General features: G+C 44.8%; 1 protein-coding gene across 4 annotated transcripts in view; it reads left to right on the top strand.

Moving 5' to 3' along the window:
- The window catches only part of ASTN2 (astrotactin 2), a 279753-nt gene that overhangs the window by 168205 nt on the left and 92292 nt on the right, over positions 1-19256 (top strand). For all 4 annotated transcript variants that reach the window (XM_081967205.1, XM_081967204.1, XM_081967206.1 and 1 more), the window contains 3 exons: positions 2477-2627; positions 14617-14783; positions 17294-17482. In XM_081967205.1, coding sequence (XP_081823331.1) covers positions 2477-2627; positions 14617-14783; positions 17294-17482 — 507 coding nt within the window. The remainder of the gene's footprint in view (positions 1-2476; positions 2628-14616; positions 14784-17293; positions 17483-19256) is intronic.

Raw genomic sequence — 19256 nt, 5'->3', positions numbered from 1 at the left:
GCCGATGTCTGCAAAACCTGGTCAGGAGTCTCCGAGAGTCACGAGCCAATTAAGCGAACTAATGGTCTCCTGCAAACTCCACTCCCCTTTCGCTCCTCTTTTATTTCCTCTGGGAGGGGCCATTCATCGTCCACCTGTGGCCTTCCTCCCAAATCGACTCCTGTTCTTTAGCTCTTCCCTTCTCCTAGCAACTCTGTGCATGCGCACACTGGGAACAGGCTCCAGCTGTTCTTCTGCCTCACTGATGTCTGACTCTGAAGGCAGTTGATAACTGTCAGACGGCCCTGTCCCCCTCTCTGCCTCTGACACAGAGCCCTCATCCGAGCCTTCCCCAGACTCCAGGACTGGCCCGTGTTCCTCCCCAACCTCCTCACTGTCCGAATCTGCTGCCACCTCCACTGGCGGGCCACAACATTGAGTGATGTGAAACCAAAGGACCCCGGAGGTGCGTGAAGTTGGGAAAATCCCAAGGAAAACACTTCTTGAATGTTTCAAATCCTCCTGTAATCCCTAGGAAATATTCTTCCACCTCCAGTCTTTCAGTTGGAAAATACCTTTGATTGCAACCGTATTGGCACAATACAAAATTCTCATTGCTCTGCTTCCCACCATCTATCTATCTACCTATCTATCTATCTATCATCTATCTATCTATCTATCTATCTATCTACCTACCTACCTACCTACCTACCTATCATCTATCTACCTACCTACCTACCTACCTACCTACCTACCTACCTGCCTGCCTGCCTACCTACCTACCTACCTACCTACCTATCTATCTATCTATCTATCTATCTATCTATCTATCTATCTATCTATCGGTATCTATCTATCTATCTATCTATCTATATCCTATCTATCATATCTATCTATCATCTATCTATCTATCTATCTATCTATCTATCTATCTATCTATCTATCTATCTATCTGTCTCTATCTATCTATCTATCTATCTCTATCTATCTATCTATCTATCTTTCTCTCTCTCTCTCTCTTTCTCTCTCTCCCTCCCCCCCCCTCTCTCTCCCTCTCTCTCTCTCTCTCTTTCGTTTTTTTAATGGTTTCCCCCTTTTTATATACTTTCCTGCAGCTGTCTTGTCCCCAAAGTAACCTGTCTTCGCTTCTTCCTTTCCTTCACACTCACTACCTCTCTGCATGTCTTCCAACGAATGGTTGGGAGGGTTATTTTATCGATCCATATTTTTTTTTGCGGTTTATTTTCTTAAGTGGAAAAAGGGGGGGAAAAGAAAACATCCTTATACGTGCCAAGGGAAAAATGAAACACAGCCAGCGTTCTCTAATTTTGCACTCAGGTTCCCGTAATAAGGCTGATAGGTATGAAATCACTCACAGTGTCGGGAAAAAGTCCTTTAGGGCAGTCTCTACCGATGGACTGTAACTGATGCTGGGGAATCAGCAGGGAAAAAGGACTGTCACACCTTCTTCCCCGCACATCAAACTTCATTTGTGAGATTTTGGACAAGCTGTCTACCAGTCTCCTTCTCCAAAAACAGTTTTTTGTTCTTGACTTCCTCTTGATAGAAGAGGAAGCTCTGATGAGGGCTCTGTGTCGGAGGCAGAGAGGGAGCCAGGGCCGTCTGACAGTTATCAGCTGCCTTCGGAGTCAGACATCAGTGAGGCAGAAGAACAGCTGGAGCCTGTTCCCAGTGTGCGCATGCGCAGAGTTGCCAGACGAAGGGAACAGCTAAAGAACAGGGGTCAACTTGGGAGTAAAGCACAGGTGGAGGATGAATGGCCCCTCCCATTTATTTGGGCCCTCTCCCAAATAAAAGAGGGGAGAAAGGGGAGTGGAGTTTGCAGGAGGCCATTAGTTCGCTTCATTGGTTCGTGACTCTCCAAGGCTCCTTGCCAAGTTCTGCAGCTCTCGGCCTGGCAGCTCTCCAAGCCAGATAAGGTCTGTGACTGTAAATCCTCCCTTGAAAGATGTTCCTGGATGTGAATGAGCAAAATTCACAGTCAATTAATAAAAGTTCTTTTTTTTTTTTTTTGTCGGGACAAGGAGTTTGCTTCATGCTTTTGGGAAGCCTCGGTCAGAACAGCCCCACAGAAACATGAAATGTCTTCGGCTGCTTGGAAATAGGATACATCTCTTACTTTTACTTGGAAATCATTTTTCCTGAAGTCATGATTCAAATATGTTGAGTGTTTTAATTGATCTTGCTCCGTTTAGGAAACCCGCTCACTAAGGTTATGCATGACAAAAGACATTGAAAAAGGCTTCTAATTTGAATTGTTGTCAGGAAAGAAAAAGAAAGAAGCAGTTACTAAAAGGGGGAAATTGTTAAATAATAGAGTGAGCGGAAGGAAGAGGAAGGGGGAAATAATCTGACTTTGCCTTAATGGCACTAAGTACGGAAGCCAGAGGGGGAACTGAAGGAATCTGTGGAGGAATTGAAAGGAAAGAATAAAGGATGGTCATTTTCTTTGCCTTCGAATTTGTCTTTCTTTAAGGGAAGAAGCAATGTTGTCCACCTATTTCGAGACCATCAACGACCTGCTCTTGTCCTTTGGACCGGTTCGGGATTGTTCTCACAATAACGGAGGCTGTACCCGCAACTTCAAATGCGTATCGGACCGTCAGGTGGACTCAAGCGGTTGTGTGGTAGGTACAACTTTTGACTCCAGGGAAGGTGGGTGCCTTGGATTGGTGTTACAAAAAGATGCTTTGGAGAGGTTGAGAATTCAGACCTTCTCTTCATCTGCAGCTCCTTGAAGGAGATGTGATGTTGTCTCTCTGTCTGTCTGTCTGTCTGTCTCTCTCTCTCTCTCCCTCTCTCTCTCTCTTTCTCTCCTTCTCTCTGTCTCTCTCTGTCTCTCTCTTCCTGTGTCTCTCTTTTTGTTTCTTTCTCTGTCTCTCTGTCTTTGTCTCTGTCTCTGTCTCTCTCTGTCTCTCTGTCTCTGTCTCTCTGTCTCTGTCTCTCTCTCTCTCTCTCTCTCTCTCTCTCTCTGTGTGTGTGTGTGTGTCTCATGTTCAACTTGTGTTTATTCTGTCATTTTTGGGGAATCCACATCATAATGTTCAAAACTTTCCCTTCTGATTCTAATGAAATGGCTGTTATGCTTCCAGGTTTATCTCTCTCTTGGCTTTTTGCATGCAGCATGTGAGGTCATTGTATTAATTTACTTGAGTGAAAGCAAACTGGATTTATTTGGGATATCATATACCTTGCAGTATTTCATTCCTCCTCCTCCTCTTCCTCCTCCTCCTCCTCCTCCTCCTCCTCCTCCTCCTCCTCCTCCTCCTCCTCCTCCTCCTCCTCCTCCTCCTCTTCTCCTCCTCCTCCTCTCCTTGTCCCTGCCCCTTCCCCTCCTCCACTTCCTCGTCCTCCATTTTCATCTCCTTCCCACTCCTCCCACCTTCCTCCTCTTCCTCTTCCTCCTCCACAAGCCTAAAAAAGGCTAAACCTTTTTTAGAGAAGAAATTGCTATTCCTCAACTTTTGTCCTCAACGTACAACAATTCATTTAGTGACTGTTTGAAATTACAATGCCATGGGAAAATGCCACCTATGACCATTTTTTTCGCCTGGCAGTTTGGAGCATCCCGTAGTCAGGGGATCCAAATTAGAACCCTAGGCCACTGACTCATATTTATGACGGTTGCAGCATCCCGGGGGGGGGGGGGGTCACACAACCCCCTTTTGGCACGGCAAGTGAATGGGGAAGCCAGATTGACTTAACGACGGTGGCAAAGGAAGGTCGGAAAACGAAGGACAATTTCCCCGAACAACTGATTCGCTTACAATACAATACAATACAATACAATACAATACAATACAATAGTAGAGTTGGAAGGGACCTTGGAGGTCTTCTAGTCCAACCCCCTGCCTAGGGAGGAAACCCTATACCGTTTCAGCAAGAGAAACGTTTGGGCTTGATTGCCAAGTCCTAAATTGAGATCTACCTGTATTTATTTTTCCTAGCAGGGAGACGGGATTGCTCTTTGTGCATAAGTAAAAAGAGAAAGGTTTGTCTAGATGCAACAGCAACTGAAATATTTAATTATAGCCGGAGAGGATTCACCCTTCTGCGGAATCGTTCCTGTGGCAGTTAGCACCGGGAGTTGTTTAGAAAGAGTCAGGATATTTAATCTTAGAAGAGAAACGCATTTGAACGTCTGTGCAAGGAATAATAATGGAGAGCTCTTGTAAAAACAGAAAAGGGGGGAGAGGAAAAGAGGAAGGAAAGACAGGGGAATAAGAAGGAGGGGCGCTGGAGGAGAAAGTTTACGCTGCTTACTGTGGTGAACTTGCTTTCTATTTTCTTTTTTTTTGAAAAGCAGGAAACGTTTCCGTGTAAGAGCTGATAATGAGAGCACAGGGGACCAGATAAAACAATTCCCCCGGTATTTCTGACTGGAAATGTTACTTTGGCCCCCTTGGTTTGTATGCAGGCCCTCTCGTCGACGTACGGCATTCTCGAAATGCTACGGAAATATTTAGAACGGGGTAGAGTTGCGGCCCGCGCAGTGTTGAATGCAGTGCAATTCTTTTTGTGCCACTGTCAGAAGAAATGTCCTTCTGGGTTTAGTTCCAAATGGGGAGAAACATGGAGACAGCTTGGAAAGATGGTTTAATGGTGGACAGGACCACATGCTTTGAGATCCTGGGCAAAATAGGGCAGAGATGCTGAGAGTGCCTGGGTTTTATGTCCTCTGTTGAGCTTTTGGATTTGAGCTTGTATTCTGATTGGTTGTCAGACTCTCACGGGGCCATGCAGGGGTAACGTTGTAGGTTTTCTGTCTCCCAGGCTTGGTTGAGCCTTGCTGGGTGATGTCATCTTCCTTCCATGTCATCTCATGTGGCCAGTTCTGTTGCTAAATGGGTCCTATCGTGTCTTTTGTGTTGCAGGTGAGCTGGCTCAGGCCTTAATGGCCCGTTGACAAAGACGGGGGAGATGAGTTCCTGCCTCCCCTTTAGGGGAAAAATTCTGCCCTTTAATATTTCCTAGAATGTTTCATTTTCTAGGAGAGGGGTGGGTGCAAACTTCCTGCACGGCAATGAGTATACAGTTCCCTAACGAAACTGGAGGAGAAATCTTTGAGCCAGAGAAGAGAACAAATATACGATAATCATTGTCAAGCTCCTTTCCTCATAGTCTCACTATGATAGTCTGACCCTGCAGTGTTGCCCACATTTATATATATTTGTGTTGTCTTTGTGCTGATAAATAAATAAAGGGAGACTAGTATAGATCTATTTCAACCTATTTAGGTCTCATCAGCTAGCCATACCCTTACTGGGAATCGAACCAGGGCTGTATTGCATATTAGGCCGATGTAATTGCCACAAATAAATATATATATATATATTGTCCCCCCCCCAAAACAATTGGGGGGGGGACAATATGTATATTGTCCCCCCCCCAACACACACACACTTTACTCCCTCCTCCTTCATTGCCCGCTCCTCCTCGGAGTCCTTCAAAAGTCTTCTCAAATTTGGTTCAATGATGACATGAAGATACCATGTTGAAACGAAGCTCAATTCAAACACCGAGCAGTTGACTCCTATTTATGACGGTGTCCCCAGGGTCACCTGTTACCCTTTGACAACCTTCTGACAAGCCAAGCCCACAAGGAAGACAGTCTCACTTAACGACTGGGTGACTAACGAATCAAGTCCCTTAACGACTGTGCCAAGAAAGTTCCATGAAATGGGGCAAAGCTCACTTCACCGGTGTCTGACTTAGTGTCTGATCTGTCGGCCACGGGCCCCTCCAGCAGCCAAATCAGAGGAGGAGGAGGTCGGAGTCAGGATCAGCATCGAGGCAACCTGAGAGCTCCGAGTGGGAAGAGGGAGTGGAGCTGTCAGAGAGAGAGAGAGAGAGAGAGAGAGAGAGAGAGAGAGAGAGAGAGAGAGAGAGAGAGAGAGAGAGAGAGAGAGAGAGAGAGAGAGAGAGAGAGAGAGAGAGAGAGAGAGAGAGAGAGAGAGAGAGAGAGAGAGAGAGAGAGAGAGAGAGAGAGAGAGAGAGAGAGAGAGAGAGAGAGAGAGAGAGGGAGTGGAGCTGTCAGAGAGAGAGAGAGAGAGAGAGAGAGAGAGAGAGAGAGAGAGAGAGAGAGAGAGAGAGAGAGAGAGAGAGAGAGAGAGAGAGAGAGACGGAGCCTGGACTGTCCATCAGCCCTCAGGTCTGGAGGTGGCAGATGAGGCCCCACCCTAGCTCTGGGGATAAAAGGCAGGGGGCAGAAATGAATAGATGTAGCAGAGGTGAGGAGAGCAGTGGAAATCTATGGGCCGGTCCTTGGGACGGAAGAGCCACTGCTGCTAGCGAGGCCCCACCCTAGCTCTGGGGATCAAAGGCAGGTGGCGGAGATGAATAGGTGTGACAGACAACTATTCATCTTCCAGCTAGACGGACTTGTTAGAGAATTTATTTTTGCCAGGGTTGCCTACATTCCTAATAAAGGAATCTTTTGAGTTCACAGCTTGTCGTGTTTGAGGAGCTGAGTCAGAACACTTAGCCACAGAAAATTTCCCAATTACAGTCGTAAGTCGAGGACTCCCTTGATCGCATGTGGATTTCAGGATTTCAGTGACTTTTAAACCTTGGAACAGACTCTGACGACCCGCCCCACCGAGGGAGGCGACTGAAAGACAAATGCTTGGGAAGATGCAGATTTATTTTATTTTTTTTCCGGCCACCAGGCTCAATTGCCTAGTTGCTAGCGTTCTTGATGGACTTACCCAAGCGTTACTACTCAGCTTGTGGCGCCTGTTAGGAATCTGCCCGCCAGTTCCTGAAGCTCAGCTGCTACCCTGCTGCTCATCCAAGGAAGGTGGTTTTATAGACAATGGAGCTAATTTATAGAAGCAGCAGCTGTTACAGCTCGACATCAAATGAGACCGAAGAGAGGATTTTGCCGGGATTTCAGGAGCTTTTAAAAACAGATTGTTTGGGCCTGGATGGCAACGGACGCCATTGTTCTCTTCTTTTGGCAGTGAGATTTCCCTTTGTCCTGTTCCTATATTTCTGCAGGGGGTTATTATTAGGCTTTTGCCTGCCTTGTCCTTTTAGCTCCTCCCTTTCTAATTTCCAGGTATTTCCGGAGCGCCAAAACCATCTCTTTGCTTTGATGAAGCAAAACGCCCAAGGGGCGAAACCCCGGCTGATATTTAGAAGAGCGTGCTAGGCTATTTTGAAAAAAAAAAGTGGCCGATTATAACTCCACCGAAGAATTCTGTTACCACCAGATGGGTGAGAGGTTGTGTAGGTCCGTGAGGGGGAACCTATGACAGGCATGCCGGAAGTAGCATGCAGGGCCGTCTCTCCAGGCAGGAGAGCTGTTGTCCGTCACTCTTCCAGGTTCTGGCACGAATATGCACGCTGGCCAGCTGGTCTTCACAGGTGGGAGTGCCGGAAACTGGAAGGCCAGGTGACCGACACCATGTGCGTGCTAGAAACCAGGAGCTCAGCTCCCCGGCATGCATCTGTGTGGGAAGTGGAACTGCTCTTCCAGTTTTTGGCGCTCCTGTGCATGCGCAGCGGGGAAGTACTCTTCGGGTTTCCGGCGTGCGCACGGGCACAGTCCTGTTTCAGCACTCGGTGCCAGAAAGGTTCACCAACGCTGCTAGAGGTTCTCCTGCTTGAGCAAGGTGGCTGGACTAGAAGACCTCCAAGGGCCCTTCCTGCTCTGCTCTGCTCTCCTCTGCTTTGTTCTACCCTACCCTACCCCACTCCACTTCATATTCTATTCTATTCTGTTCTCTTCTCTTCTATTCCCTTCCCTTCCCTTCTCTTGCCTATTCTATTCTGTTCTCTTCTCTTCTATTCCCTTCCCTTCCCTTCTCTTGTCTATTCTATTCCCTATTCTATTCTATTCTATTCTATTGCCTATTCTATTATATTGCCTTCCATTCCATTCCTTTCCATTCCCTATTCTATTCTGTTCCATTCCATTCCATATTCTATTCTATTCTATTCCATTCCATTCCATATTCTATTCTATTCTATTCCATTCTATTCCCTTCCCTATTCTATTCTATTCCATTCCATTCCCTATTCTATTCTATTCTATTCTATTCCCTTCCCTTCTCTTGCCTATTCTATTCTGTTCTATTCTATTCCCTTCCCTTCCACTCTATTCCCTTCCCTATTCTATTCTCTTCCATTCTATTCCCTTCCCTTCCCTTCCCTATTCTATTCTATTCCATTCCCTTCCCTATTCTATTCCATTCCATTTTATTCCCTTCCCTATTCTATTCTATTCTACTCTACTCTACTCTACTCTACTCTACTCTACTCTACTCTATTATATTCCCTTTCCTGTTCTATTCTATTCTATTCTATTCTATTCTATTCCCTACCCTACCCTTCCCTATTCTATTCCTATTCCTATTCCTATTCTATTCCATTCCCTTCTCTTCCCTATTCTACCCTACTCTATTCCAAAGTTTGCTTTTGTTTTTCTACATTAATAAGAAAAAGAGCTAAGCTTAATAGAAAAAAAAGATGGAGGGGAGGGAAAAAAAAACCTTTTAAGCAATTTATTTCACTTATTTCCCTGAAATGTTTGGAAACAGCACCGTAAACAAGCAATTCCGAGTCTTCGGCAAGTAGGAAATGCATCTGATGTTCTCCCCATTAGCGGGAATTGCTTTTGTTTTTAGCGGGGAAGAAAAACCACCGAGAACAACAGGGATGTTTGTGTTTCTGAGCAAATGGGCTTGCCATTTTTTTTTGCCTTTCGTTCCTTTGATCTTGGTTTCAAAGTCCCTCATTTGGAGTCCATTTGCAACTGTTTTGAGTCTAGCCAAATGAGCCTCGGGACCTGATGATTTAGTTTAGTTTAGTTTAGTTTAGTTTAGTTGTTTAGTTTAGTTTAGTTTAGTTAGTTCAGTTCAGTTCAGTTCAGTTTATTGCCAGTGCACCTCGTACAATGAAATTAAATGCCACCTTCAGTGTACATTATAATTTTAGAAATAAAAACACAAAGGCACCTCCTTCGCATCCTATACAATTGCATTGAAAACCCCTGATATCGCTTTAATATTGCACTATACCGTAGAATTCAACATAGTTACTGCCCTGGGATAGAAGCTGTTTTTCAGCCTTGTCTTTATTGTCCTGTACCGGCTGCCACATGGTAATAGTTAAAAAAAAAAGGGTGCCCAGGATGAGATGGATCTTTAAGGATGTTTTGAACTATCTTAAGGCAACGGGAGCTATAAAGCTCTTCCAACGAGGGGGAGAGGGCAACCCATGAGCCTCTGGGCAATGACGTTGACCCTCTGGAGCGCTGTCCTATCTGCCCCTGTGCAACTGGCAAACCAGACACAGGGGCAGTAAGTTAAAATACTCTCTATGGTATTTTAGAAGGTCACCAGGAGTTCTCCATTCAGTTGTTGTTTCCTGAGAAGTCTCAGGTCGTATCATCTCTGCTGGGCCCTTTTGACCAGGGCTGCGATGTGAGTTATCCTCTTTTTATGATAACACCCAGAAACTTAAAACTGACCACTTGCTCCACTCGGTCTCCATCGATAAGCAAGGTTCTGGATGTCTGACCTATTGTCTGATGGACACGTTGCAGGAACATGTTAGAGAAGCTCCAATGGACCTCACTGAGATGCTTTCTGCATCACTTGCAAAGATCCAAGAACGACTTTCCTCCGTGTTTCCTTAGACTGCCAGCGTTTGCCTCCCATCTTCCTCAGCTCAGTTTGATAGTTTGCAGAAATAAATGATCCAAAACTGACTATCCTTCCTTGGATACCAACCACCCCGCCAACCAACCAACCACTCAACCAGAGAATGTTTCCTGCAGGGCTGCCTTGACGGAGAGTGCTTCGCCTGCAATCATCCTAGGAGACGTATTGGCTGAGTAGAATATTGATTTTCTAATAATTTCTAGTCCTCTCCTCGTCCGATGTCACTAGAGAGGCAGATCAGAAATTGGACTGCCGCTGAATTGCTGCCGGATTGATTAAAACTCACATTAATTATTGCTTCTTGGCTGTTCAAGGCAGGCTGATCAATCCTCGGACTCTTTCGGCAGCCTCGGGAAATGGGCATTAATGGGTTAGCATTCCATCAGCTCTGAAGGAGGAACGTGTAGGGGCAACCAACGAAGTCACGGAGATCATCCGTACGGTTGCCCATATTTTCCCAGGTATGGAAGCTTAGAACTGAAGAAGACCAAGTATGGATAGTATGATGCCACCAGATCCTACCTCATCTGAGACGAATGGATCCTAACCGGTTTACTACTGGTTTGCTCATGCGCAGAAGTGTCTGATGGGCGGGTGGAATCTCCCACCGCTGCCACTACTGGTTCAGCTGAAACGGGCTGAATTGGGAGCAACCCACCTCTGCAACACACCCTCTGTAGTTAAATCAACGATTCCTTGATTAGGAGCACCCGCAGCCCCGGCAAAAAGTTTCTCTCAATGCAGGCTAACAGGATGTCCAAAAGGGAGGTGAATAATTGTCTACCACACGTATTCATCTCTGCCCCCTGCCTTTTATCCCCAGAGCTACGTTAGGGCTTTGCTAGCAGCGATGGTCTCTTTCATCCAAGAACTGGCCCATAGATTTCCATTGCTCTCCTCTCCTCTGTCTTCTGAGAATCCATGCATCAGGCACTGGACTCGGCTGTTCCTCCCCTTCTTCATCAGCCACTCCCTCACCTGGGGGCTATTGATTCTCCATCTGAGGGCTGATGGACAGCCCTCTCTCTCTCTCTCTCTCTCTCTCTCTCCCTCTCTCTCTCACGCCCCATTTATGGACCTCTTAGGAATGGGGTGAGGTCCACGGTAGACAGTTTAATGTTGAAGCTGTGGGGGTTTGAGGATGTAACAACGGAGTCAGGTAGAGCATTCCAAGCATTGACCACTCTGTGCCTGAAGTCGTATTTTCTGCAATCGAGTTTGGAACGGTTTACACCTTGAGTTTGTATCTATTGTTTGCTTGTGTATTGTTGCGGTTGAAGCTGAAGTAGCCGTTGACAGGGAGGATGTTGTAGCAGACGATTTTGTGTACTACGCTTAGGTCCGACCGCAGGCAGCGTAGTTCCAGCTTGTCCAAGGCCAAAATTTCGAGCCTGGAGGCGTAAGGGATTCTATTGTGAGCAGAGGAGGGGAGGACTCTCCACGTGAAATACTTCTGGACTTTGCTCATTTGTATTAATGTCTGATATGCAGTATGGATTCCAGGCAGACGAGCTGTATTCGAGGATTGGTCTGGCAAAGGTTTTGTATGTCTGAGTTTGCAGTACAATGTTACCAGAGAATAAGCTTCACTTCTTTAATAAGCTTCTCTTTAAGAAGAGACTGCACACAACCATTTCTTAGATTTTCCTGCTTGAGCAGGGGATAGGACTAGACGATCTCCAAGGTCCCTTCCAACTCCGTTATTCTGTTAATGCAAAGTCATTGGAGTCAATTTCATGATTCTAGAAGAAAAATCACTGGATATGCTCCTCACACATTTCTAACCCTTTTACTAACTGAGGTCAGGGTTTCTTCAAACTCCCCCTCCTCCCTCTCTCTCTCTCTCGGCCTCCTGCCTCTTTTGAGCCACAAGATTAACAATTTGCAATTAAGGGACTGCCCATTCTTGGAACTGGATTACCGTTCTGCAGTTGTGATTAAGTTAATCACAATGATCCAAGTTTATTTAACCCATAAATACATCATTGCAAGCCTTGGAACCGTGCCGGAACTTTGGAGGGCCAGATCCGGGAGAGATTTACGATGGGGTTGGCCGGTCTTTAGGTCTCTCAATTCTAGTTCAGAAGGCAGAAGGACAAGGTTGGGATTTCCAATGAGTTGTTGGCAGAAGTAGGAAGAATAAGAACAATAAATTACATTTAGATGCTGCCTGCCTCCCAGCGACTTTTGTTTATACGTTCTGTGCAAACATGTTTTTTTTTTAAATAAGCAAAACCTTTGGGGTTTGCTCTGTGGAAGACAAGGACAGTCAAATATCCAGCAGTCAGGCTGCAAATATGTAAATGTGTTTGCAAATTATTATTATTTATAATGTGTCTGTCTTCCAGCTTTGCTTTGCTTGGAAGAGGCCATTTGTAACTTGACTTCTCACAGCTCTGAGGTAGCTGGGATTTTTGCGGCTATAAATATGCTACATTTAGGCAAGGAAAACCAAATGCACAGGTACAGTATAGGTGGCACCTTGCTCAATAGTAGTAACTGTGAGACGGATCTTGGAGTCCTAGTGGACAACCATTTAAATAGGAGCCAGCCGTGGGCAGCAGCTGCCAAAAAAGCCAACACAGTTCTAGGCTGCATAAACAGAGGGATAGAATCAAGATCACGTGAAGTGTTAATATCACTTTATAAGGCCTTGGTAAGGCCACACTTGGAATACGGCATTGAGTTTTGGTCGCCATGATGTAAAAAAGATGTGGAGACTCTAGAAAGAGTGCAGAGAAGAGCAACAAAGAGGATTAGGGGACTCGAGAACATATGAAGAACGGTTGCAGGAACTGGGTATGTCTAGTTTGATGAAAAGAAGGACTAAGGGAGACATGATAGCAGTCTTCCAATATCTCAAGGGTTGCCCCAAAGAAGAGGGAGTCAAGCTATTCTCCAAAGCACCTGAGGGCAGGAAAAGAAGCAATGAGTGGAAACTAATCAAAGAGAGAAGCAACTTAGAATTAAGGAGGAATTTCCTGACAGTGAGAACAATTATTCTGTGGAACAACTTGCCTCCAGAAGTTGTGAACACTGGAGATTTTAAAGAAGATGTTGGATAACCATTTGTCTGAAGTGGTGTAGGATTTCCTGCTTAAGCAGGGGGTTGGACTAGAAGACCTTCAAGGTCCCTTCCAACTCCGTTATTCTATTTTGTATTCAGGAATCCCATCAGACATTTGCTGGAACTGTTACCCCACCCCATGTGTTACCTTCTTCCTGCCATGCAAAGAGTAGTTCCTCCTTTCCATTCCCCTCCACCCCTTCCTCTTTGCCCTGGTTTCAGAGAAGTAAATAATAGGAGGAGTTGCAGGGGAAGATAAGAGTTCTACTTAATAAGGGAAGGCATTGATTAATGCTCACTTTAACCACTCGATATTGGAAAATGCTTGCTGGGAAACTAAAATTAAAAACCACTGTCCGATTGTTTTCAGCTGGAATAAATGCATTAAGAGCTCTTCTATGGGAGGAGAAAATGAAAACAGCTCTATTCGAAATCTCAGCACCTCGGATGTAGTGACGCCGCTTTGGTTTTTTGCAGTACCATAAATGTAGATATCAATGGAAAGATAATTTAATCAAGGATGTAATGCAACAAAGTTTGTTCAATTATCTATATTCTATGAAATGCTGTAGACAAATAACCAGAAAAAGGAAGCGCAACTTGCTTAAGTTGATATCATCCTATGTAGCTTGCCTTCATTTCCTTCACATGATAACAGCTGCAGAACTAAAAGACTTGGTTCACTTCATGGGAAGACGTTGTAAAGCCGTAATTCATGCTAAAGGTTACCCAACCAAGTATTTACTGACATGGTGACAGTTTTTGTATATGTCATTTTTTCTCTGGTGATAATTTTTACAATACAATACAATAGCAGAGTTGGAAGGGACCTTGGAGGTCTTCTAGTCCAACCCCCTGCCTAGGCAGGAAACCCTATACCGTTTCAGACAAATGGCTATCCAACATCTTCTTAAAGACTTCCAGTGTTGGGGCATTTTGTATATCTTGTTTTTTCTATCTTTTTTTCTAGGTTTCTATGTTTTCTATGTTTCTATATTTTTTCACTTTTCTGCTTTATAACTGCTATTCTAATAGAAATCCTTCATAAAAGTTATTGCATTACATTCTTGATTAAATGATCTTCCATTTTATGGTACTACTCCCCCCCAAAAAGTGGTGTTATTGGAAATCAAACCTCCCTCTTTACGATTTATATTGTTTTATTTAGTTTCCTAGTATGATTTGATTGCTTATGTAATATTCCATGACTATCACTAAGTGTTGTAACTTATGATTCATGATGAATGTATTTATGATGACTATGATCATAATTTATCACTTATATCTCTTACGTACATTGAGAACTTATGCACTGAAGACAAATTCCTTGTGTGATCAGTCACGCTTGGCCAATAAAGAATTCTCTTCTCTTCTCTTCTCTTCTCTTCTCTTCTCTTCTCTTCTCTTCTCTTCCCTCCTCTCCTCTCCACTCCACTCCACTCCACTCCACTCCTCTCCTATTTCTATTTTTATCTCTACTCTACTCTACTCTACTCTACTCTACTCTACTCTACTCTACTGTACTCTACTCTATTCTCTCTGAACTTGGTTGTTTTCTGGCAGACATTTCATTAATCAAACTGATGAAACATCTACAAGAAAACAACCAAGCTCAGAGAGCACCAAGGATCCCTCCTCCATTTCAATCCTGATCTAGAAATATTCTCCTTTATTGCTACTGAATCAAGGACGTTCCACAAAAAAGGAGATGAACCACATGTGTTCTGAATTTTCTTGCAGGTCCGCCAAAGATCCTTGTTGTCCCCCCTCCCCATTGGCCACTATTTTGCATCCTTCCCACAGCAGCAGACACCATGTTAGCCTGACATGCTGGTCCGCCCACCAATCCTGAATTCTCCTGTCCTTCTCTTCTTCCTGCAGTGCCCTGAGGACCTGAGACCCATGAAAGATGGGACTGGCTGCTACGACTACTCGAAGGGGATTGATTGCTCAGATGGCTTCAACGGTGGTTGCGAGCAGCTGTGCCTTCAGCAGACACTCCCTCTCCTGTGGGACCCAACCTCTAGCACCATCCACATGTTCTGTGGGTAAGGAGGAAGGTCTAATGTTCTAAAGACTATCATGTCCCCCTCTAGTCCTTCTCTTCACTAGCCTAGACATACCCAATTCCTGCAATCTTTCTTCATAGGTTTTAGTCTCCAGTCCCCTAATCTTCTTGGTTGCTCTTCTCTGCACTCTTTCCAGAGTCTCTACATCTTTTCTAGTCCAACCCTCTGCTTAAGCAGGAAACCCTGCCCCACTTCAGACAAATGGATATCCAACATCTTCTTAAAAAGTGTTGGAGCATTCACAACTTCTGGAGGCAAGCTGTTCCACTGATTAATTGTTCTAACTGTCAGGAAATTTCTCCTCGATTCTAAGTTGCTTCTCTCCTTGATTAGTTTCCACCCATTGCTTCTTGTTCTACCCTCAGGTGCCTTGGAGAATAGCTTGACTCCCTCTTCTTATCCACATTCTTCGTGCAATGTGCACCTTGCTTGCACATTCACTAATAAGGGACATTTCTCCTCTTCAATGCTCTTGTGTTTGGTTCAATCCTGTTCTCGGGGACACTGCTATGTCAATGTACTTCCTTTCCCCACATTTCCTCCTCCAGTTTATTTGCTGCTTCAGTTCATGGCAAAAATCAAGCGCCACCCCTTCCTTGTTGACCTTCAGCAGGCTGCGAAGGGTACGTTTCTGCACCAGAGAAGCACTTCCTTAAAAGCCACGATACGAAACATCTGTCAAATCCTGACACCGCCAGGTGTGTTGCAGCCTTTCACGGCTCCCTGGGGTGTTGGGTTCACCACTTCCTGGTTTTGTGTGAATTGCTTTACAGCTCAGGGGGGGGAAAGTGGGGGGGGGAGACAAAGAGGAAAATGCATTAAGGCAAAGCCCTATTTTTTTTTTCAAAACATCGGAGTATTTCTAATTCTACCTGGATTAGCCGGAGGGGCATCCTGCACCCTAGATCTAGGTCTTGTTTTAATTTATTTTTCCGCTGAGAAAATAAAAAAAGGCAACTGAGTGACTTAATTAGCCAGTTCACATTGACTTAATTAACATATAACCAGTGGCATGAAGGTACAGTAGATACACAGCAGTAGATACAAGGGTGGAAAAATGGAGAACATCTAAGCAAGCGGTACATCCTCTCTTACCTGTCCTGTTGGCATTTGGTTACTCACAGTGAGCAAGTCTTTCCTGGCCCAACTTGTATCTTTAAGTAAGAACCATCCTTGACTCCATGTGTTGATAAAGGTAAAGGTAACATAAAGGTTCCCCCCCTCACACATCTGGGCTAGTCTCTCCAGAGCTCTCCCAGATGTTTAACTCTGCTGGCGATATTAAAGGTAAAGGTTCCCCTCACATATGTCTGCCAGTCGTTCCCGACTCTAGGGGGCGGTGCTCATCTCCGTTTCAAAGCCGAAGAGCCAACGCTGCCCAAAGACGTCTCCATAGTCATGTGCCCTGCATGAGTAAATGCTTAAGGCGCACCTTCCCACCAAAGGCAGTTCCTATTTTATCTACTTGCATTTATTGTATTTTTACGTGCTTTCGAACTGCTAGGTTGGCAGAAGCTGGGACAAGTAAGGAGAGCTCACTCTGTTACGTGGCGCTAGGGATTCGAACCATTGAACTGCCAACTTTTCTGATTGACAAGCTCAGCGTCTTAGCCACTGAGCCACCATGTCCCTCTAAAGGGACTATAAACTTTATCAACTATAAAGGTATAGTTTAGTAAAGGTCAAGTGATTACAGTAAAGCAAAGCCAGAACTGAAGATTAGGTCCCCTTCTTCTTTTGCCCTCCATCGCTCCCAGCATGAGGCTCTTCTCCAGGGAGTCCTTCTTCCTTCTCCTTAGTTGGCCAAAGTCTTTGAGTTTCCTCTTCAGGATCTGGCCTTCTAAAAAGCAGTCAGGGTTGATCTCCTCTAGGACTGACCGGTTGGATGGCCTTGCAGTCCAAGGGACTCGCAGGAGTCTTCTCCAGCACCAGAGTTCAAAGGCCTCCATTCTTTGGCACTCAGCCTTCCTTAGGGTCCAACCTTCACAGCCATCCATTGCAACTGGGAAAACCACAGCCTTGACTATATGCACTTTTGTTAACCAAAATGAGTTATTCTAGCCTAAACTAGAATTGAGGGTTAGGGCGGCACTTAGACTTATATACCACTTCACAATGCTTTACGACACACTCTAACCATTTTACAGAGTCGGTCTATTGCCCCCCAACAAGCTGGGTCCTTGTTTTAGTGACCTCAGAAGGCTGAGTCAACCTTGAGCCAGTCTGGATCGAACTCCTAGCGGTGGGCAGAATTAGCCTGCAATGCTGCCTTCTAACCACTGCGCCACCACTTTCATCAAAGTTATCTAGCAAAGGGGAGCGAGGTACAAAATATTTTGCCTTTGGAATGCCCCATTCTAATCCTTTTGACATTCTAGGAGTTACAATTCCGAGTTGTGCGATGGCTACAATATGATTGAGCCGGACTTGACTTGTTCCATTGTGTTCTGGACCGATGCTGAAGACTTTTCTCTGTGTTTGGTCTTCAGTTGTGTCGAGGAGTACAAGTTGGCTCCAGATGGCAAGTCCTGCCTCCTCTTATCGGACATCTGTGAGGGCCCCAAGTGTCTCAAGCCAGATGTGAACTTCAACGACACTCTCTTCGGAGAGATGCTTCATGGCTATAACAACAGGACCCAACATGTCAACCAAGGCCAGGTTTTCCAGATGACCTTCAGGTAAGCCAGATCTCCTTGTGAACAAAGCGTAGGCTTCGTTTGAGTGTAGACGAATGCAAGGTTTTTTTGAGGGGTGTGATAGGTAAGCATCTGAAATATTCATCTTGACTTCTTTATATTCCCCATTTCCCCCAAAGATTCTGGGCGGTTCTAAACCCATGAACATTCTGCGTGTTCTAAAATGAGCAGCCTAACCTCCAAAAAAAGCACATTGGGTGGGTAGGTAGGTGGGTAGGTAGGTAGGTAGGTAGGTAGGTAGGTAGATAGATAGATAGATGATAGATAGATAGATAGATAGATGATAGATAGATAGATAGATAGATAGATAGATAGATAGATAGATGATAGATAGATAGATGACAGATGATTGACTGACAGACATGGATGGATGGATGGATGGATGGACGGACGGACGGACGGACGGACAGACAGATGATGATAGATGACAGACAGACAGACACGGATGGATGATGGATGGATGGATAGGTAGATAGATAGATAATGATGATAAATGATAGACAGACATGGATGGATGGATAGATGGATAAATAGATAGATAAATGACAAACAGATAGACAGACATGAATAGAGATAGATAGATAGATAGATAGATAGATAGATAGATAGATAGATAGATGAGAGAGTGAAATGATAGATGAGGTAGGTAGGTAGGTAGGCAGGTAGGTAGGTAGGTAGATGATAGATAGGTAGGTAGGTAGGTAGGTAGATAGATAGATAGATAGATAGATAGATAGATAGATGAGAGAGTGAAATGATAGATGAGGTAGGTAGGTAGGTAGGCAGGTAGATGATAGGTAGGTAGGTAGGTAGGTAGGTAGGTAGGTAGGTAGGTAGATAGATAGATAGATAGATAGATAGATAGATAGATAGATAGATAGATAGATAGATAGATAGATAGATAGATAGATAGATGTGATAGATAAATGACACAGACATGGATGGATGGATGGATGGATGGATGGATGGATGGATGGATGGGTAGATGACAGATCACAGACAGACAGATGTTTTGCTAAAATAACCCCTCTATGGGTCATTTCCATCACATCTGGAAAAGACCCCAAAGGGGTTTCAAGGCCAGAAGCCTTGGAGATGCTCATTGCCCATCCTTGCTTCCAAGTCAGTAAGCCGCCCATCTCTGGGTTGAAAGCAATGAAGCTTCTCTTCTGTTCCACGAAAAAAGTAGATGGTGTGAAAAGCAATATTTTATTTTTATTTATTTATTTGTCAAACATGTACAGGACAGCAGGTATAAGTATAAACATGGACATGAACAAAGGAAATGAGTACAAATAAATGGGGACAGTAGGACAGGGACGGTAGGCACACTGGTGCGCTTATGCACGCCCCCTTTACGGACCTCTTTAGGAATGGGGTGAGGTCCATGGTAGACAGCTTGAGATTGAAGCTGTGGGGGGTTTGAGGACATAACAACAGAGTCAGTAGAGCATTCCAGGCATTGACCACTCTGTGGCTGAAGTCATATTTTCTGCAATCGAGTTTGAAGCGGTTGACCTTGAGTTTGTATCTATTGTTTGCCTGTGTGTTATTGTGGTAGAAGCTGAAGTAGTCGTTGACAGGTAGGATGTTGTAGCAGACAATTTTGTGTACTACGCTTAGGTCCGACTGCAGGCAGCGTAGTTCCAGGTTGTCCAAGCCCAACATTTTGAGCCTGGTGGCATAAGGGATCCTATTGCGAGCAGAGGAGTGGAGGACTCTCCTCGTGAAATAGCTCTGGACCCACTCAATTGTA

The sequence above is a fragment of the Natrix helvetica genome, assembly GCF_964273705.1.
Source record: "Natrix helvetica genome assembly, chromosome: 15".
Taxonomy (NCBI): Eukaryota; Metazoa; Chordata; class Lepidosauria; order Squamata; family Natricidae; genus Natrix; species Natrix helvetica.
The sequence above is the reverse complement of the archived record's forward strand: the minus strand, read 5'-3'. Positions and strand labels throughout refer to the sequence as shown.